This window comes from Pseudophryne corroboree, chromosome 3, assembly GCF_028390025.1.
Source record: "Pseudophryne corroboree isolate aPseCor3 chromosome 3, aPseCor3.hap2, whole genome shotgun sequence".
Classification (NCBI taxonomy): Eukaryota; Metazoa; Chordata; class Amphibia; order Anura; family Myobatrachidae; genus Pseudophryne; species Pseudophryne corroboree.
The window spans coordinates 312,079,272-312,101,729 of NC_086446.1; the positions used below are offsets into that span (position 1 = coordinate 312,079,272).

A 22,458-nucleotide genomic window follows, 5' to 3' on the forward strand; every position below is an offset into this window, starting at 1 on the left:
CAGTACCCTGGCATTCATTCTTTCATGACCCACCAGTTTTAGAACTTGGATTATTAAACAACTAGACTTACTTCATATTTATAGGTCTACTAAATTACGTCAACTTTTGGGATCCCGGCGCCCGGATCCCGATCGCCAGCATGCCGGCAGCAGGGCAAGTGCAAAAGAGCCCCTTACGGGCTCGCTACGCTGCAGGCATGGTGGCGTCCAGCGCTATTTATTTTCCCTCCAGGGGTGTCGTGGACCCCGCAAAAGAGAGAATAGCTGGAGGGATCCCGGGGCCGGTATGCTGAGCGCCGGGATCTCGACAGCCGGCATATCAAATGCCATCCCATATTTACACCTCTTTGCACATTCTATTTAAATTTTAAGATTCACCACCTATGCCACCCAAATTCTTGCAACACATTTAGCCTTTGTCCTCACAATCGTTGGGAAACATTACCTGTTGTACTATGTGCCATTACTTTGTGTGTGTGTAGCCAGATTATGCAAATTAAGGTATTACACTCACAAACATATACAATGGAGTATGTGTGCACACAATATGACTTTCATCTATCACATTTTACACAACGCCTATCACATAACCATGCTGAAGAAAGATGATGCTTCACTGATATACTGTATTTCCATATTAGTACACAGGGATAGATGTTAATGGTGTGTGGCGTTATACATTGGAGGTGGGGTATAAAAGTTTAGTGGGGGTTATGAGAAGGATGTTTTTACTATTATTGGGTTATTCAATACCTATTGGAAACTGCCGTCTTGTCAGAAAGACGGCAGTTTCCGACATGTTCAGGTCGGAAGGAGTTCCGACCTAATCAATGCCGGGCCATGCCGGGACGAGCGGGGACGGAGTGCGGACGGGTGAGGAGAGGAGCGCGGACAGGTGAGGAGAGGAGCGGGGACGGGTGAGGAGCGGGGACGGGTGAGGAGCGGCTGTCGGGATGGAGCGGGGACGGGTGAGGAGCGGGGACGGGTGAGGAGCGGGGACGGGTGAGGAGCGGCTGTCGGGATGGAGCGGGGACGGGTGAGGAGCGGCTGTCGGGATGGAGCGGGGACGGGTGAGGAGCGGCTGTCGGGATGGAGCGGGGACGGGTGAGGAGCGGCTGTCGGGACGGAGTGTGGACGGGTGAGGGGCGGCTGTCGGGACAGAGCGGGGACGGGTGGGGAGCGGCTGTCGGGACAGAGCGGGGACGGGTGAGGAGCGGCTGTCGGGACGGAGCGGGGACGGGTGAGGAGCGGCTGTCGGGACGGAGCGGCTGTCGGGACGGAGCGGGGACGGGTGAGGAGCGGCTGTCGGGACGGAGCGGGGACGGGTGAGGAGCGGCTGTCGGGACGGAGCGGGGACGGGTGAGGAGCGGCTGTCGGGACGGAGCGGGGACGGGTGAGGAGCGGCTGTCGGGACGGAGCGGGGACGGGTGAGGAGCGGCTGTCGGGACAGAGCGGGGATGGGTGAGGAGCGGCTGTCGGGACAGAGCGGGGATGGGTGAGGAGCGGCTGTCAGGACGGAGCGGGGACGGGTGAGGAGCGGCTGTCGGGACGAAGCGTGGACGGGTGAGGAACGGCTGTCAGGACGGAGCGGGGACGGGTGAGGAGCGGCTGTCGGGACGAAGCGTGGACGGGTGAGGAACGGCTGTCGGGACGAAGCGTGGACGGGTGAGGAACGGCTGTCGGGACGAAGCGTGAACGGGTGAGGAGCGGCTGTTGGGACGAAGCGTGAACGGGTGAGGAGCGGCTGTTGGGACGAAGCGTGAACGGGTGAGGAGCGGCTGTTGGGACGAAGCGTGAACGGGTGAGGAGCGGCTGTTGGGACGAAGTGTGGACGGGTGAGGAGCGGATGTCGGGATGAAGCGTGGATGGGTGAGAGATGGGTGAGGAGCGGCCAAATCAGACAGTCAGATTTGGCCGCTCATTGAATACTGACCTGTCAGATCCTTTCCGTCGGAAAGGATACGACAAGTATTGAATACACCCCTATGTATGTGTGGGTTGGGGGTGGGGTAAATAACGTTATGTGATGGCTATTAATGTTATGTGGTATTGGTGGTGCTATTGCTACAAGGTCCAATAAAACGTGGCATGTCTTGAAGCAGATGTTTAGTGTAAGAAAGGTCACCTACATCAATTATTTGAAACTGTTCTATAAGTAGGAATGGGTCAAAATTCACCCAAACTGATGTGCAGGACTCATCAACAATCACGGTATGAGTTTGATATCAGGAGGGGTTAACTGGGGTAGGTGGTTGGATGATTGGTGGTGGTGGTGGAGGACCCCTCATGAATACTAGAGATTTGCTTACTTTTACTGACAAATACATTAAATGATGGATCATTATGCTCAATATATGGATGAAAAAGTATATCCTTATGAGGGCTTTTGTGTTCTCTTATTTTTAAGGCCAGATGATTTATGCAGACTGGAGAAGAGGAAAACCGCCATAAGTACATACTTACTATCACCTTTGGAGAACGTGGTGTTCTATCTGGCTGCAGAAATAATCCAGAATGGGCAACAAGCAGGATACAAGTAACTATGTAAAATCAAGTCACTGAATGTTCCCCCACTCACATCAATTCACAATTATGTAGCACATTTAGTGCACAGCTATTTGTGGTACCTACCATATTCCTGAAGTGTGCACTGAGGGTGCCAGTGGCCTGGTGGTACTCCATCACGCAACAGTTATTCAGGATCTCCCCACTACTTTCACTGTGACACAGAAATAACAGGTGAACCAAAGAGGATGGATTTGTATGTTATACCAGTGGTTCTCAACCTCGGTCCTCAAGTACCCCCCAACAGTCAGTTCATGTTTTCCAGGTCACCTAGCAGTTGAACAGGTGTATTCATTACTCACACATTTTAAAAGACCCACAGGCGGAGCAAATTATTTCACTTGCAGTCCTGTGAGGAGAACTGGAAAACATGAACTGTTGGGGATACTTGAGGACCGCGGTTGAGAACCACTGTGTTATACTATATCATGTTATGATCAGATAAGTAGACATGTAATTACATGAAAAGAAGATATTTTTTTTTAATTATGCCAGATACACATGCTGCACAAAGTAACAAAGTCTAATAGTCAGAAGTAAAGTATATTTAAAAAAAATAATAGATTCATCAGAGATTATGGGGAGATGTGATACACATGTAATCACTGAAGTACAAAGGAGAGTTGTAGGAGACAGGTGACATAATACTGAGGCACAGCAGATATTACATACAGACGTGTGACAGGTGACAATACAGAGAGACAGGTAAGATTACATGGAAAGGTGTGAGGGTGACAATACAAAGGCACAGCACAGATTACATGGAGAGGTGTGACAACACTGAGGAACAGGCAAGTTTACAGCAGATCTCATGTGGTGCCCTATAAATAAAAGACAATACAAATAATAATAGGATAGTTACTTGCGTGTATTTTCATTCTTCAGCAGAGCCTTGGCTTGTAGCTCACTGATGATGGTGGCTTTCACCTGGGGAGGGTTCATATGGACATTCAATTTTCCCCCTACCAAAAGCCGAACTGTTGCTGCAAACTTCGTCTGTGTTTTGAGCACCTGTGGAGGCTGCTTTTCAATGATGAATGTGCTGCAGGAAAATTATAGGGCCGAGATGATACTAGAAAAACTTAGCATTTAATAAAATTACATCCACCAGCACAATTATCTGTATACCAAGAATGTAGATCTTTTTAAAACACTCCATATTAGCATTGAATACAGTCTATATAGTCCAGGGTTACTAGTAACTGGTAATATGCCTCGGTTACGTATGACTAGGTCTGGTACGTAGGCTAGTCTGGCTGCAGAAAGCTGCATCCATAAAATCTGGTCTGCAATCCAGCCGTGCAGCCGATTTCGGGGTGCACCCATCCATACAGATTTCACTGACTCTTATAAAACTATAAAGTACCCTCATATTATAGTTTTGTTGGGACCCTACTCTGCGCGTAAAGACGCACCCCTATTTTGTGTCATCTCTTCTTGGGGTAGACCATTTCACCCAGGGAAATCCTACGCAGTGCGCCCAAGTTGGCTGCCTCACCTGTTAGCTTGTGAGGGTGGAATGCACAACCAATGGAAGTTATTACCCAATATGCTTACACAAATCCTGCATTATGCTTACTCTATGCAATCTAAGGTTTTAATTTTTATGTCTGTGTGGCTTTTGTATAGCTGTATTAATCGTCTGTATTATGTGCATTGTTTTTGATGTCAGCGTAAAGCGCCTTGAGTCCTGTTTAGAGAGAGTGCTATATAAATACAATTATTATTATTATTATTATATACAGGATAATGCACCCACTACAGTACGTAGTAAGACTGTCACAGCTGCCTGTGACCATAATAAATATAGAAGGACTGCAGTTAAGGGTGTAGCTATAGTGGTATAATTGGTGCCATTGCTATGGGGCCTAGTAATTTTGGAAGGCCCTGTACCCAAGCTCATCTACTTCTTTACCAAAAAACAAAAGTGTCTGCTAAAACAAACTGGCTCCAGGCCATTGCCTGTAAACAGGGACTCGTAAGGAGCAATCTATCTGACCCTTTTAGTATAGCTTCACACTGATGATATCCATCTCCCACAATCCTGTTTCACACTCACCGACATAGCTGAGCTAATCAGTAAGCCCAGCACAATAGTAGGCTTCTCCTTGTTTACAGCTTTTATGAATCAGGGAGCGTCAGGAATTGAGCTCTGAGATTATGACTGTCAGAGATAAGGACAGTGTGCATGAATTAAAATCTTAACTCCTGCATTAGGATGTATCCCCCCTGATGGGCAGCACAACAGTGTGGCATAATGTGAACTGGTGGCACTGCATGGTATAATATGAACTGGCGGCACTGTGTAGTACAAAGTGAACTAGGGCACTTCTATGGCACAGAAAATGAACTAGGGCACTTCTATGGCACAGAAAATGAACTAGGGCACTTCTATGGGGCATATAATGAACTAGAGCACTACTACAATATGGAACATACAAATGAACTAGGGCACTACTACCATATGGGTCATAAAATGATCTAGGGCACTACTACTATATGGGTCATAAAATGAACTAGGGCACTATTACTGTATGGGGCATACAATTAACTAGGGCACTATTACAGTATAGGGCATAGAATGGACTAGGGTAATATTATGGGGCATGCAATGAACTAGGGCACTATTACTGTATCGGGCATACAGTTATCTAGGGCACTATTACAGTATAGGGCATAGAATGGACTAGGGTAATATTATGGGGCATGCAATGAACTAGGGCACTATTACTGTATCGGGCATACAATTATCTAGGGCACTATTACAGTATAGGGCATAGTATGGACTAGGGTAATATTATGGGGCATGCAATGAACTAGGGCACTATTACTGTATGGGGCATTAAATGAACTAAGGCATTATTATGGGTTATAAAGAGAGGTGTCTCTAGAAACACTGGGGAGAGGCCCTTTCAAAATGTTCTATGGGTCCCACAGAGTTCCGGTATGCCCCTGGCCGCAGGTCATGTTGCTATACAGGTCAGAGGACTATTCCTTTACATTCCACAGCACTGTGTTAATCTTTAGTAGTTTTTGACAAAATATTTAATATCATAAGACAAATATAGAAATTTGACAAGAAAAAAAAAGCTTCATATCAAATATGCACTGCTGCACATTAGCATAAATCTGTGAAAGGATACACATACAAAAATATGTTTCCCTGGGTACCCTAACCATTGTCACTGCACATCTCTCGTCCATCCATTCAGAATTTTCATAAGTTGGGTCTCCAAAAAAAAAGTGTTCATTTACTTATATAATGAAAAAGGAAAACTGTCGCTAGAGTAGACTCCATTTTCACCAAACCAATGTTAGGAACTGAATATATTCCGGTTTCATAGAAGTTATGTCAAACAGTGAAAAATGCCAAACACATTAAGCTCTGGTTGTTTTGCCTTGCATCAGAATGAGGGAGAATGTATTTGTTTGGACCTATAGATTATCCATCCACCCATGAGTAGTCACTGGACAATACACACATGATGAAAAGGTATACTGATGAGCAGTACAGCTTGTCATTTGTTATGTTACCTGGTTACTAAGGCAGAGATAATGTCAGTAATGGTAGCGTTAAGCTCTGCAAGTAGTTCCTCCACAGGCCCTGGAATAGGCAGCTGCTGGCAAAGGTGTTCCGCCCGTCTTATCTGCTGTCGGTTCTGCCAGATTATTTCTGCAAGTTTTTCACACCTGTTGAGAGGAGAAAGATTGGTTACGTGAGCCAGTGCATTCTGTTCTGGGGTAAATTTACTAACTGTTGATTTCAAAACAAATGCATTGTTTTAAGTTAGTTGGTTTTGTCATTTCCATTGGAATTAAAAAATGAAAATCCGACAGAAAAGCAATTAACAAATCATAGTTTTTTCTAATGGCCAAAACATACCACATGAAATTTCTACATCACAAACCCCTTATAAAAAACGCCCAAACTGCACAAGCACATTATGACGGACTAGTAGTGAGGTGGTTAAAGTGAGTTAGTGGCAGGAGAGTTGAGGTTGGAGATATCCATGGTAATTTCTGAAAGTAGTTTTGCCTTTTGTGTATAGTCTTGTCTTATTTAAAAGATTGTTTCCTTTTTGACAGCTGTGCATTTTTTGCGTCTTCTCAGTGCAGTGACATGCAGTGAGGTCAATGGTTGAGGAGGTACTGGCTAGTATATCAGAGCCAGATATAGTACAAATACCACCCTATATATAGCCAATCCCCTCGGCAAGCAGTACAGTAATGGGCACAGTGGGTCAACAGATGACACAAGGTAATACATAGAATGGAGGGCACAGGGTAACAGATGTCAAAAGGGGATACAGGGTAACACATGGAACACGGTAATACATAGCACAGGGGGGCACAGGGTAACACATGGCACAGGGGCATGCATAGCACAGGGTAACAACACTGCGTGGCACAGGGTAATGCATAGCACAGGGGGTCACAGGCTAACACATGGCACAGGAGGAACAGGGTAACACATTGGACAGGGTAAAACATGGCACAGGCTAATATTTAGCCAGGGTAAACCAGGGCACAGGGGACCAAAAGTTAATAGATGGCAAAGAGGGCACATGTTAATAGATAGCACAGGGGGGCATAGGGTAACACATGGTTCAGGGAGACACATTGCACGGGGGGGGGGGGGGGGGGCAAAGCTAATACATAGCACATTCGAATACATAGCACAGGGCAACACATGGCATGGGGGGGGGGGGGGAGAAGGATAACACATGGCACAGGGTAAAACAGGGCACATGGGAGCACTGGTTAATATATGGCACCGGGGACACAGAGTAATACATGGCACAGGAGGGCATAGGCGAGTCATTCCATGTCAAATCACACTTTTTGTTAAAATTTTACCTCACCAGCTTAGATTTTGATCAAATTTTGTATATGGAGAGTATATATGCAGTCTCAGAAAAAATACAAAATTTCATTTAAAAATCTCATGTCATTTCCAAATTATGGCTATGTAAAGTTTTCAAAAATCTGTCAAAAATGTACAACCAGCATATTTTGAAATCGCCATAGCAGAATCTTCATTCTTATCACATAAGCAAGCCACTATTTCTTGTTATAAACAACGGATATATAACTTTATGAATGGGCAGCAGAAAATATATCTGGAATTAATTTAACGTTTACAACGCAAGAAGACTATATTGACTCAAACATTTTTGAATGATCGTTTCAGCTAGTCATTAACTATTCAGGGAACACAACAGTATAATGCTTTTATACCTGTTGATTCAAGTACATCAAAAAGAGCTGTGAAAACCTTTTCTAGGGCTACAACGTCATCTACAGTATTCGTTATATACTTCAGTTGACACAAATAAATAGCTATATATCCGTTGTGTACAAGAAATGGTGGTTAGCTTATGTGATGGACAATGAAGATGAACTAAAAGTGACCTTTCTTCATTCAGCTGGACCTTCACCCTCATTCTTCTATCCAAGGAAGCCTGACATTCTATGGATACCTCTAATAGATCTCTTATGTAAAGTCAACCCTATAACTCTAACTGGAAGAATTTATGTCATGTCTCCTGATGACACTTTAAAAACCACTGAGACATTGTCAAAATATCTTCAGCTAAGATTGTTGACTGACTAATACAATTTTAAGTATTTCTATTCAACTTGATTTCTATAATTAAACTAATGAAGCCATCAAATCTATTAATTAATTAATTAGGACAGCTGCTATGAGGGTTTGAAAATATGCTGGTTGTGCATTTTTGAACACTTACATAACCATAATTAGGAAACAGTATGAGATATTTAAATAATATTTTGTATTTTTCTTAGACTACATATATACTCTCCATATACCAAATTTTTTATTAAAATCTGAGCTGGTGAGGTAAAATCAGTGTGTTGATTTGACACGGAATGACCCAGGAAAACACATGGCAGTGGGAAGCATTGCCAGGAGACTTTGTGGAGAGAGAAGAGGAGAAGGATGAGCATAGTGGTACTGGTGGTAGCTGGCTGCTGTGTGACAGCATGCACTGCAGGAGTACTGGGAGCACATACGGCTACCTCCTGGCACAGGCTCCCAACAAGATCTCAGTTGCTGCTGCTTTGTCCTCCCCCCACTGACATCTGGGCTTATTGACAGCATGGGAAGAGGGTGGAAAGCACAGGGAGAGAGGCTGCTGAGATTGTGCTGCAGCCAGGCAGAAAAGTGTGAGCACAGACCACGCCCCCCTCCTGAGATGATAGCGCCTCACAGAGTCTGTTTTGTATGCAGCATTATTGGCTGCAGCTCGGCCTCGCCTCCAGCTTCAGGCACTTCCTGATATATGGAGAGGAGGCAGAGCTGCTCACTGCCTCTCCCTGGATACTCTCATTCCAGCACAGCATATTTGGTGACATATCGCTATGACAATTATTTTAATACTACAGAGGATATGTATAAGTTATAAATATCTACTTTGTATAATTTCACTAATTTGTATAGTAAAAACTGTGGAGGAGTAGTATGACAGGGGAGGCACTGCCTCTCCTGACTACAAGTCCCTGCCCAGCAGGGGGTATTAAAACAGCAGTCTAACCAAAAAGTGTATATAGACTTCAAACAGGAACAAAGACCAAAACAATATATAATCTACTTTGACATACAATTTATATTTCTATAATAGCTATGAGCTTCAGATATCATATAATTACACCTGCTGTTTGTGTTCTGGTAATATGTGATTTAGGGGCCCCTAGGACGTATGGTTTGGGAGAAATGAGGCAGCTAACCAATCACACATACCGGAACTATCTTGTTTACATTAATTTTTTTAGCTTAAATAATAGAGATTAATACGAACATACCATATTTCATGTGGATATTAAACAGGGAAAATTACATACAATTATTTGAATTTAAGGTGAAAGTTACGTGGGTGGCCCTAGTACGAAGTCTGGATTATTAACTGAGCAGCCAGTCATAAGGGACTTGGTGACTTCATATTTGAAGAAGGGGAAGGAAAAGGGAAGGGGGGGGGGGGGGTTGATAAAAGGTATGGGAGTCTTTTGTGGTGCCATTTGAAGCATCTAGGGTTGCCTCCTGGTGAGTTGGCTCTCAATTCGGATATATTGATGTATGTGCAATTATCATGTAGTGTAACAACATGGAATTATATGACACAGAGTGGCTGCTATTGTTACTTTACGTTAGTAACCACCTTGACGCAAGACTTGGCGGTATAATCAGATCTTTGTAAATAATGCAAACTGAGTTCTCTGTATGTCTATCATGATGTAGTATTCAAATATCATTGCTGATCCTTTGCAGTGTGCTGTGGGAATATGTTTCTCTTATTCTAGCCTTTTGTTCTATGTCAGACTTGGGGATCAATTTTTTCATGCCTGACCCACAAATGTCAAGTGTAATTCTGTGTACATTTTTCCTTTCATTCTTTAAATTCTTTATTTTTATTTTCACAAAAAATACAACCTCCACATACATTAGGTCCAAACATAGCAGTCCTCATTAAGTCTGATATATAAAGACAATGACAAATACAATAAAGATATACATATTAGAGATGAGCGGGTTCGGTTTCTTTGAATCCGAACCCGCACGAACTTCACTTTTTTTTCCACGGGTCCGAGCGACTCGGATCTTCCCGCCTTGCTCGGTTAACCCGAGCGCGCCCGAACGTCATCATGACGCTGTCGGATTCTCGCGAGGCTCGGATTCTATCGCGAGACTCGGATTCTATATAAGGAGCCGCGCGTCGCCGCCATTTTCACTCGTGCATTGAGATTGATAGGGAGAGGACGTGTCTGGCGTCCTCTCCATTAGAATAGAGATAGATAGATTAGATAGAGAGAGATTGTGCAGAGTCGCAGACAGAGTTAGTTTACCACAGTCAGTGACCAGTGCAGTTGCTAGTTAACTTTTATTTAATATAATATATCCGTTCACTTCTCTCTGCTATATCCGTTCTCTGCCTGAAAAAAAAAACGATACACAGCACAGTCAGTCACACAGTGTGACTCAGTCTGTGTGCACTCAGCTCAGCCCAGTGTGCTGCACAGTCATCAATGTATAAATTAAAAGCTTATAATTAATTGTGGGGGAGACTGGGGAGCACTGCAGGTTGTTAGCAGGAGCCAGGAGTACAATTATATTAATTAACAGTGCACACTTTTGCTGCAGGAGTGGTGACCAGTGCCTGACCACCAGTATAGTATTGTTGTATACTACTAATATCTCTTTAAATATCAACCAGTCTATATTAGCAGCAGACACAGTACAGTGCGGTAGTTCACGGCTGTGGCTACCTCTGTGTCGGCACACGGCAGGCAGTCCGTCCGACCAGAATTGTATTATTTATTATTATATACCTACCACCTAACCGTGGTTTTTTTTTCATTCTTTATACCGTCATAGTGTCATCCTAATTGTTACGAGTATACTACTATCTCTTTATCAACCAGTGTACAGTGCGGTAGTTCACGGCTGTGGCTACCTCTGTGTCGGCACACGGCAGGCAGTCCGTCCGACCAGAATTGTATTATTTATTATTATATACCTACCACCTAACCGTGGTTTTTTTTTCATTCTTTATACCGTCATAGTGTCATCCTAATTGTTACGAGTATACTACTATCTCTTTATCAACCAGTGTACAGTGCGGTAGTTCACGGCTGTGGCTACCTCTGTGTCGGCACACGGCAGGCAGTCCGTCCGACCAGAATTGTATTATTTATTATTATATACCTACCACCTAACCGTGGTTTTTTTTTCATTCTTTATACCGTCATAGTGTCATCCTAATTGTTACGAGTATACTACTATCTCTTTATCAACCAGTGTACAGTGCGGTAGTTCACGGCTGTGGCTACCTCTGTGTCGGCACACGGCAGGCAGTCCGTCCGACCAGAATTGTATTATTTATTATTATATACCTACCACCTAACCGTGGTTTTTTTTTCATTCTTTATACCGTCATAGTGTCATCCTAATTGTTACGAGTATACTACTATCTCTTTATCAACCAGTGTACAGTGCGGTAGTTCACGGCTGTGGCTACCTCTGTGTCGGCACACGGCAGGCAGTCCGTCCGACCAGAATTGTATTATTTATTATTATATACCTACCACCTAACCGTGGTTTTTTTTTCATTCTTTATACCGTCATAGTGTCATCCTAATTGTTACGAGTATACTACTATCTCTTTATCAACCAGTGTACAGTGCGGTAGTTCACGGCTGTGGCTACCTCTGTGTCGGCAGTCGGCAGGCAGTCCGTCCATCCATAATTGTATTATTATTATAATATATACCACCTAACCGTGGGTTTTTTTTCATTCTTTATACCGTCATAGTGTCATACTAGTTGTTACGAGTATACTACTATCTCTTTATCAACCAGTGTACAGTGCGGTAGTTCACGGCTGTGGCTACCTCTGTGTCGGCAGTCGGCAGGCAGTCCGTCCATCCATAATTGTATTATTATTATAATATATACCACCTAACTGTGGTTTTTTTTGCATTCTTTATACCGTCGTCATAGTGTCATACTAGTTGTTACGAGTATACTACTATCTCTTTATCAACCAGTGTACAGTGCGGTAGTTCACGGCTGTGGCTACCTCTGTGTCGGCAGTCGGCAGGCAGTCCGTCCATCCATAATTGTATTATTATTATAATATATACCACCTAACCGTGGTTTTTTTTTCATTCTTTATACCGTCGTCATAGTGTCATACTAGTTGTTACGAGTATACTACTATCTCTTTATCAACCAGTGTACAGTGCGGTAGTTCACGGCTGTGGCTACCTCTGTGTCGGCAGTCGGCAGGCAGTCCGTCCATCCATAATTGTATTATTATTATAATATATACCACCTAACCGTGGTTTTTTTTTCATTCTTTATACCGTCGTCATAGTGTCATACTAGTTGTTACGAGTATACTACTATCTCTTTATCAACCAGTGTACAGTGCGGTAGTTCACGGCTGTGGCTACCTCTGTGTCGGCAGTCGGCAGGCAGTCCGTCCATCCATAATTGTATTATTATTATAATATATACCACCTAACCGTGGTTTTTTTTTCATTCTTTATACCGTCGTCATAGTGTCATACTAGTTGTTACGAGTATACTACTATCTCTTTATCAACCAGTGTACAGTGCGGTAGTTCACGGCTGTGGCTACCTCTGTGTCGGCAGTCGGCAGGCAGTCCGTCTATCCATAATTGTATTATTATTATAATATATACCACCTAACCGTGGTTTTTTTATACCACCTAACCGTGGCAGTCCGTCCATAATTGTATACTAGTATCCAATCCATCCATCTCCATTGTTTACCTGAGGTGCCTTTTAGTTCTGCCTATAAAATATGGAGAACAAAAAAGTTGAGGTTCCAAAATTAGGGAAAGATCAAGATCCACTTCCACCTCGTGCTGAAGCTGCTGCCACTAGTCATGGCCGAGACGATGAAATGCCAGCAACGTCGTCTGCCAAGGCCGATGCCCAATGTCATAGTACAGAGCATGTCAAATCCAAAACACCAAATATCAGAAAAAAAAGGACTCCAAAACCTAAAATAAAATTGTCGGAGGAGAAGCGTAAACTTGCCAATATGCCATTTACCACACGGAGTGGCAAGGAACGGCTGAGGCCCTGGCCTATGTTCATGGCTAGTGGTTCAGCTTCACATGAGGATGGAAGCACTCAGCCTCTCGCTAGAAAACTGAAAAGACTCAAGCTGGCAAAAGCACCGCAAAGAACTGTGCGTTCTTTGAAATCCCAAATCCACAAGGAGAGTCCAATTGTGTCGTTTGCGATGCCTGACCTTCCCAACACTGGACGTGAAGAGCATGCGCCTTCCACTATTTGCATGCCCCCTGCAAGTGCTGGAAGGAGCACCCGCAGTCCAGTTCCTGATAGTCAGATTGAAGATGTCAGTGTTGAAGTACACCAGGATGAGGAGGATATGGGTGTTGCTGGCGCTGGGGAGGAAATTGACCAGGAGGATTCTGATGGTGAGGTGGTTTGTTTAAGTCAGGCACCCGGGGAGACACCTGTTGTCCGTGGGAGGAATATGGCCGTTGACATGCCAGGTGAAAATACCAAAAAAATCAGCTCTTCGGTGTGGAGGTATTTCACCAGAAATGCGGACAACAGGTGTCAAGCCGTGTGTTCCCTTTGTCAAGCTGTAATAAGTAGGGGTAAGGACGTTAACCACCTCGGAACATCCTCCCTTATACGTCACCTGCAGCGCATTCATAATAAGTCAGTGACAAGTTCAAAAACTTTGGGTGACAGCGGAAGCAGTCCACTGACCAGTAAATCCCTTCCTCTTGTAACCAAGCTCACGCAAACCACCCCACCAACTCCCTCAGTGTCAATTTCCTCCTTCCCCAGGAATGCCAATAGTCCTGCAGGCCATGTCACTGGCAAGTCTGACGAGTCCTCTCCTGCCTGGGATTCCTCCGATGCATCCTTGCGTGTAACGCCTACTGCTGCTGGCGCTGCTGTTGTTGCCGCTGGGAGTCGATGGTCATCCCAGAGGGGAAGTCGTAAGCCCACTTGTACTACTTCCAGTAAGCAATTGACTGTTCAACAGTCCTTTGCGAGGAAGATGAAATATCACAGCAGTCATCCTACTGCAAAGCGGATAACTGAGTCCTTGACAACTATGTTGGTGTTAGACGTGCGTCCGGTATCCGCCGTTAGTTCACAGGGAACTAGACAATTTATTGAGGCAGTGTGCCCCCGTTACCAAATACCATCTAGGTTCCACTTCTCTAGGCAGGCGATACCGAGAATGTACACGGACGTCAGAAAAAGACTCGCCAGTCTCCTAAAAAATGCAGTTGTACCCAATGTCCACTTAACCACGGACATGTGGACAAGTGGAGCAGGGCAGGGTCAGGACTATATGACTGTGACAGCCCACTGGGTAGATGTATGGACTCCCGCCGCAAGAACAGCAGCGGCGGCACCAGTAGCAGCATCTCGCAAACGCCAACTCTTTCCTAGGCAGGCTACGCTTTGTATCACCGCTTTCCAGAATACGCACACAGCTGAAAACCTCTTACGGCAACTGAGGAAGATCATCGCGGAATGGCTTACCCCAATTGGACTCTCCTGTGGATTTGTGGCATCGGACAACGCCAGCAATATTGTGTGTGCATTAAATATGGGCAAATTCCAGCACGTCCCATGTTTTGCACATACCTTGAATTTGGTGGTGCAGAATTTTTTAAAAAACGACAGGGGCGTGCAAGAGATGCTGTCGGTGGCCAGAAAAATTGCGGGACACTTTCGGCGTACAGGCACCACGTACAGAAGACTGGAGCACCACCAAAAACTACTGAACCTGCCCTGCCATCATCTGAAGCAAGAAGTGGTAACGAGGTGGAATTCAACCCTCTATATGCTTCAGAGGTTGGAGGAGCAGCAAAAGGCCATTCAAGCCTATACAATTAAGCACGATATAGGAGATGGAATGCACCTGTCTCAAGTGCAGTGGAGAATGATTTCAACGTTGTGCAAGGTTCTGATGCCCTTTGAACTTGCCACACGTGAAGTCAGTTCAGACACTGCCAGCCTGAGTCAGGTCATTCCCCTCATCAGGCTTTTGCAGAAGAAGCTGGAGGCATTGAAGAAGGAGCTAACACGGAGCGATTCCGCTAGGCATGTGGGACTTGTGGATGCAGCCCTTAATTCGCTTAACAAGGATTCACGGGTGGTCAATCTGTTGAAATCAGAGCACTACATTTTGGCCACCGTGCTCGATCCTAGATTTAAAGCCTACCTTGGATCTCTCTTTCCGGCAGACACAGGTCTGCTGGGGTTGAAAGACCTGCTGGTGACAAAATTGTCAAGTCAAGCGGAACGCGACCTGTCAACATCTCCTCCTTCACATTCTCCCGCAACTGGGGGTGCGAGGAAAAGGCTCAGAATTCCGAGCCCACCCGCTGGCGGTGATGCAGGGCAGTCTGGAGCGACTGCTGATGCTGACATCTGGTCCGGACTGAAGGACCTGACAACGATTACGGACATGTCGTCTACTGTCACTGCATATGATTCTCTCAACATTGATAGAATGGTGGAGGATTATATGAGTGACCGCATCCAAGTAGGCACGTCACACAGTCCGTACTTATACTGGCAGGAAAAAGAGGCAATTTGGAGGCCCTTGCACAAACTGGCTTTATTCTACCTAAGTTGCCCTCCCACAAGTGTGTACTCCGAAAGAGTGTTTAGTGCCGCCGCTCACCTTGTCAGCAATCGGCGTACGAGGTTACATCCAGAAAATGTGGAGAAGATGATGTTCATTAAAATGAATTATAATCAATTCCTCCGCGGAGACATTGACCAGCAGCAATTGCCTCCACAAAGTACACAGGGAGCTGAGATGGTGGATTCCAGTGGGGACGAATTGATAATCTGTGAGGAGGGGGATGTACACGGTGATATATCGGAGGGTGAAGATGAGGTGGACATCTTGCCTCTGTAGAGCCAGTTTGTGCAAGGAGAGATTAATTGCTTCTTTTTTGGGGGGGGTCCAAACCAACCCGTCATATCAGTCACAGTCGTGTGGCAGACCCTGTCACTGAAATGATGGGTTGGTTAAAGTGTGCATGTCCTGTTTTGTTTATACAACATAAGGGTGGGTGGGAGGGCCCAAGGATAATTCCATCTTGCACCTCTTTTTTCTTTTCTTTTTCTTTGCATCATGTGCTGATTGGGGAGGGTTTTTTGGAAGGGACATCCTGCGTGACACTGCAGTGCCACTCCTAGATGGGCCCGGTGTTTGTGTCGGCCACTAGGGTCGCTAATCTTACTCACACAGCTACCTCATTGCGCCTCTTTTTTTCTTTGCGTCATGTGCTGTTTGGGGAGGGTTTTTTGGAAGGGACATCCTGCGTGACACTGCAGTGCCACTCCTAGATGTGCCCGGTGTTTGTGTCGGCCACTAGGGTCGCTAATCTTACTCACACAGTCAGCTACCTCATTGCGCCTCTTTTTTTCTTTGCGTCATGTGCTGTTTGGGGAGGGTTTTTTGGAAGGGCCATCCTGCGTGACACTGCAGTGCCACTCCTAGATGGGCCCGGTGTTTGTGTCGGCCACTAGGGTCGCTTATCTTACTCACACAGCGACCTCGGTGCAAATTTTAGGACTAAAAATAATATTGTGAGGTGTGATGTGTTCAGAATAGGCTGAAAATGAGTGTAAATTATGTTTTTTGAGGTTAATAATACTTTAGGATCAAAATTACCCCCAAATTCTATGATTTAAGCTGTTTTTTAGGGTTTTTTTAAAAAAACACCCGAATCCAAAACACACCCGAATCCGACAAAAAAAATTCGGTGAGGTTTTGCCAAAACGCGGTCGAACCCAAAACACGGCCGCGGAACCGAACCCAAAACCAAAACACAAAACCCGAAAAATTTCCGGCGCTCATCTCTAATACATATACAATCATATTGGTCATTACAATGTTCTACCGTCCTCAATAAATAGTCATCAGTTTCAATGACATCAACATTAACATAAAGAGGTATCTAACATATAACATAATAACAAGAGCGGGGGGAAGACAGGCGAGAGAAGAAAAGGAGAAAACAGGTTGGGAAAGAGCTCAGGTATGATTCAGTAGTCATCTTATAAAAGTGTCAAAGCAGCAAATTTGCATTTTAAGTTAGGCTATGGGGTACAAAAGCAAAATAGGTCTTGGTCGATTTAAAGTCAACCACTAACCAATTTAACCAGGTGGCTGTATAATCTGAATATTTATCTAGGGCTGCACAGAAAAGATCTTCCATATGCATATAGAAATTGATACGTTGAAACCGTTCCCACACTGTCCGCGGTTCATCAGAGCATCAATGTACTGGAACAACGGCTCTCGCCGCATTATTTAAATACTTAAGGAGAGACATTTTGTACTTTGACACCGCTACCCCCCTCTCCCCATTATACCTATAGTGTGGCCGGCAGCGGCGCCATCTTCCTGGTGATCTCTTCGGGAAGATGGCGCCGCACACAGAAAGCAAATACTCTGGCACTGTGCCAGAGTCTTTGCCCTCTAGTAGCCAGCATCGTCTTCCAAAATATCACTGTGAAGATGGAGCTGGCCAGGGAGGAGGTACCCACTTCTTGTTCTAGTAAGGTAGGAAGCGGGTGCCCTCCCCCTAACCTCTAGAGCGCGCGGGCCGCAGTTATTATATTATTCGTTTTTGTTACGGTTCGGCACACCCCGTTTTAAAGGCCACACCGCCCATCATTACCGGAGCCCGTGTGGCTCTCTACGGCCCTGGTAGTACCAGTCCGGGTGATACAGTTATTGGCTTTGACCATAGTCCATGACAAATCAGGAATACTTATTGGAGTCTATGACATATAGTATATTATAGGAAAAAATGTGCAAATTGAGTCAATTAGTATTTATATACACAAAGAAAATTAGCCTGTTAACGTATGTTACACACTACTTTTTTATTTCTTTAAACAATGCATTGAGATTCTTCCTGCGTCATACTAGACACCAGGGATCTTCATCCGCTCTTGACGCAAGATTTCTGTAGGAAGTAGAACGGGGGATCCCTATTCCCATGCTGTTGCAATACAGGGTTAAAGTAGTATTGGAATTAACTTTTAAAATTAAATTTTTAGTAAAACCTTAAAGATTTAGAATTTTTTTTTTCCAACTTACTTTTATTGCTCTTATGTGAAAAGGACATGCAGGTGATAAAGGGGGATCGAGTGGATTTGAGGGAGGAAACGTAAAAGCCTTGATGAAAAATTGTTACACAGAGTAGAACTTTAAAAAATACTTATAAATATACCAGCCAGACACAACTTTGTTATTTTGGGGACAATCACATAAGAATCATGTCAGACGCACCATGTCTGTAGAAGGTCTAAGCTGCCTTCAGGAGGGCCACCGTTCCCTGCTAGCTGTTGTCTTCTCTTCCACTGAATCAGTTCATCATCCAATATGATTGTTTGCTGCTTGCGTAGAAGCTGGAGGGTTTTTTGGTGCTTCTCCGACAAATCCTGAGAGCATAATTAAACATTAAAATCTGCTGTATATGGTAGATTGTGAGAGCAGAAAAATATTTCTATTATTAATAAAATGATGACAGTGTTTTGTAAGAGTGTCACAACAGGAGTAAAAGTAAAATAATAGATGTTTTAAGAGACTATTCTTTATTGGCAGCCTCAACAAATAGGACAAGTCCATAACCTGAATGTTACCCGTGATACAGCTGGATTAATAACAACACATACTTAGTATACTGTTTTCTCTAAATAAAGATGAATTGGAGCTTGAAAAGGTACAGAGGAGGGCGACCAAACTAATTAAGGGCATGGATACGATGGAATACAAGGAAAGGCTTGAAAGACTAGGCATGTTTACATTGGAAAAGCGGAGACTAAGAGGGGATATGATCAACATCTACAAATATATAAGGGGACAATACACAGAGCTTGCGCGGGACCTGTTTTTGGTTAGATCAACACAGAGGACTCGTGGACACTCGCTCAGGTTAGAGGAGAGGAGATTCCGCACAATACGGCGTAAAGGCTTTTTCACGGTAAGGACAATACGCGTTTGGAATTCCCTGCCCGAGGGAGTTGTAATGGCGGAATCTGTCAACACCTTCAAGAATGGGTTAGATAAATTCCTAATGGATAAGGATATCCAGGGGTATGGTGCATAGTCATGCATTATAGTTACTATAAATAGGGATAAAATGCAACGGCTGACAGCAGCATCAGTCAGAAATTTTAGTCAAATCATCATGCATAGGAGACCACAAATAGGTTGAGCTCGATGGACAATTGTCTTTTTTCAACCTCAGATACTATGTTACTATGTAACTGTCCCCTCTGTAAACATAGATTCTTGTAAATTCAGGACCTAATTATGGATTTAGGTATTGGAACTTCTAAAGCTGCTGCGATGAGCAATGATATTAACTTAAGATGTAATCGTATTCAATATGATCATACAGTTATGGCTAAAGAATAGATTAAATTACACATGAGCTGCCACGTCCACATCAGGGACGTTTCTAGACAATTTATCCCCCTTCCTCCATAGACATTCTAAAAATGAGACATTTGTGCACACTGAGGGCCTGCAGTTCTAGTGGGTCCCTATAACCTCTCAGCAATACCAGTACGCCCCGCTGGCCTTGCTACAATGGGCGTGGTCCTGCAGGAAAAGACTACCTTACTCCCCAGTGTTTGACTTTGCAACCGTAGACATTGGCCACCACAGGAAAAAATTAATTCCACCATATAATGCCCCTTGCCCTATTATGCCCCACACAGTAATGGCCCTTGCACCATATTATGCCCCATAGTTATGCCACTGACACCATATTATAGGCCTCAGTGAGGCATCCTCATCGTAAATCCCCACAACCTGCACATTGTTAGAGGTTTCATGCCACTGCCTCCTTCTAGCTGCAGCCAGCAACTTTATTACGTTGCACCCATCATCCCCTTAGGTGCGAGCGGTTTTCGACGACCACTGTTCGCGCATGCCTCCTTTCACACACATAGGGGGATATCCAATTAGCACCGGTAACTTACTGGGGCTAATTGTCCCGCCGGGGGCTATCCTATTAGCCCCGATAAGCCGGCACGAGCGGCAGCTTACCAGGGGTTACCTGATGCTGCACCCGGTGCTGTCGCTTGATAGCTCCCGGTGCAGTGCTGCAGTATGGCTCCATCCGGTCACATGACCACTCCCCACGTGACCAGGGGAAGGTTGGGGATTTGGGTCGTGGCGCTGCCCCGCCAGGGTTATGCGCCAAGTGCCAGCTCCTTGGCCACAGTGCCCTCCCTGCAGTCCCAGCCTGCGGCAGGCAAGGGACATTGCAGGTTGCCGCGGTTATTGGGGATTTTGTTTCGCTTGCCTCAGGCAGGCGAAACCAAATCCCCGGAAACAGCCCCTTTTTCATGCGAAAACCATGCGGTTTCTACCGAAAACACACAGGTTTCACTGAACCTGTGTGTTTTCGGGAGGTCTGTTTTTTTTTTTTTTTTGTTTTTTTACACGGGCGATCCATATTGGATAGCCTTTAAAAAAACAAAAAAAAGGCGGTGGACATTTTCAAAAGTTTTCCATGTGGACAGGCCCAGGGTCACATAAGCGATTACTGTAGCCTGATTTCACCTCCATAAGTTGCGACAAGAAATCAGCTACATAGACAAGCCCTGTAAAGCCAGCGGAAGGATTTTCATTATTCAGTATTACAAAACTGGACGACAAAATGACAATTACAATTTTAAAGACTAGTCAGTACAAGTGTATAGAAAAAAGAACAAATCGGACATGTATTTCTTGCGTTTGTAATATTAATTAGTGGACAACTTCATAAAAAGAACACAAGTATTGTTTTTAAACTACAGTTTAATCTACTATAAGCATTGGAAGTGTGTGTTAGTTCCCTCTTGGGGCTCACACACACTCAAATACTACTGTATTGCAAATGCAGTGGATGTTATAAAGTCCACAATTATATCATACGCTGCACAAGAATAGAATTCATGAATTGGATCATTTGTTAATAATTAACACAATAGCTGCTTGTCTAGCCAGTTTAAGTCATTTATGTTAATTAGTGACTGAAATGTAACTGCATAATCCTTTGCATTCACAGCATTTGAAGAGAAAGTACTGAGTGGAGTTTGATAATTCTAAAATGTTGTGGTAATCCAAGTGATGTAGTATGTCCTCCAACATCTCTAGCAGTGAGAGTAAGGCTGTCCACACCCCTGCCAGCTGTGTGTTGTATATATAACAACACAGAAGTGAGAGGAGCAAGGTTGATATTTTACAGGCAAACATTATTAATTGACAACAGGATGCTAGCAGGGGTGTAGACAGCCTCCTATACCCACTGAAGTAGCTGAGGGACCTGTTAGATTGAGGTTAGATGCAGGTAATAATGAGCATTTTTGTTTCATTTGTCACATTAAATATAAATAATAGCTGCTTTATAAACAGAACCAAAAACCTACAAGGTTAAAGCTAGTCCCTTGGCTGGTAAGACATACTACGGTGTACTACTACTATGCAATCGTCACATAACAAACCCTTACTACCCACATTATTTTAATTTCTGCAAAACAGCATGCATGAAACTCCAATATTTCTTTATATATCCTTTTTAGAGGATTACCAGTCTGTACTGTTGGAGGGTCTGAGCCTCTCTCTGTAGCCAGGCCTCTAAGGAAGCTTGCCGCTGTTGTAAGGTGGCCTCACGTGACATACGCTCCTGTGGGGTGAGCTGGGACAGCTGGGAGAACTGAGCTGGGAGAAATGAGCAAACAGAGGCCAGTTACTCATTATGAGAGCACATTTAATATAGTAAAAGAAACATACACATTTATACAGGTATAGACACACATATATAGACCTTTTATAAGGTGCCACACATTTATATGTTACAGTGCCTTAAGACTCAGGTACTGCCACTTCTTATTAATCACAATAGGAGTCATGTTACATGTGTTCAAGCTATATTTGCCTAATGAAGTACATTAGAGGAGCCAGCAGGTCCATCAGACTGGATGCACTTAAACCGTCTTAAAATATTTACCCCTTAAAATGTTAGAATTTACCTTAATACATAAACGAAAGCCCCCAACCCCCACAGACTCCCCCAAGTGGAGGGAGTCCAAACAATATCTTGGCCAAAAGCAAAATGTATTGGATCTTTATTTTGTGAAGCTGAAGAACCTCTGGATTTAATTTTAAGATGTATGTTAGTCATTATATATTGAATAACACAGTTGGAAATGTACTCTTTGTATCCATATATAGTATGGACGCTCTACAGCAGGGACATCCATTTTTTTGGGGGGAGCGCAGTGTTAAAGAAATGACTTTTTATTACTCACAGTTATGCTGC

General features: G+C 44.2%; 1 protein-coding gene across 1 annotated transcript in view; it reads right to left on the reverse strand.

Moving 5' to 3' along the window:
• Positions 1-22,458, reverse strand: part of LOC135055407 (signal transducer and activator of transcription 5B) — a 478,909-nt gene that overhangs the window by 52,572 nt on the left and 403,879 nt on the right. The window contains exons 7-11 of the mRNA XM_063959429.1: positions 21,727-21,857; positions 18,432-18,583; positions 6,100-6,255; positions 3,428-3,607; positions 2,632-2,719 (exon numbers count right to left, since the gene is read on the reverse strand). Of these exons, the coding sequence (XP_063815499.1) occupies positions 2,632-2,719; positions 3,428-3,607; positions 6,100-6,255; positions 18,432-18,583; positions 21,727-21,857 (707 nt within the window). The remainder of the gene's footprint in view (positions 1-2,631; positions 2,720-3,427; positions 3,608-6,099; positions 6,256-18,431; positions 18,584-21,726; positions 21,858-22,458) is intronic.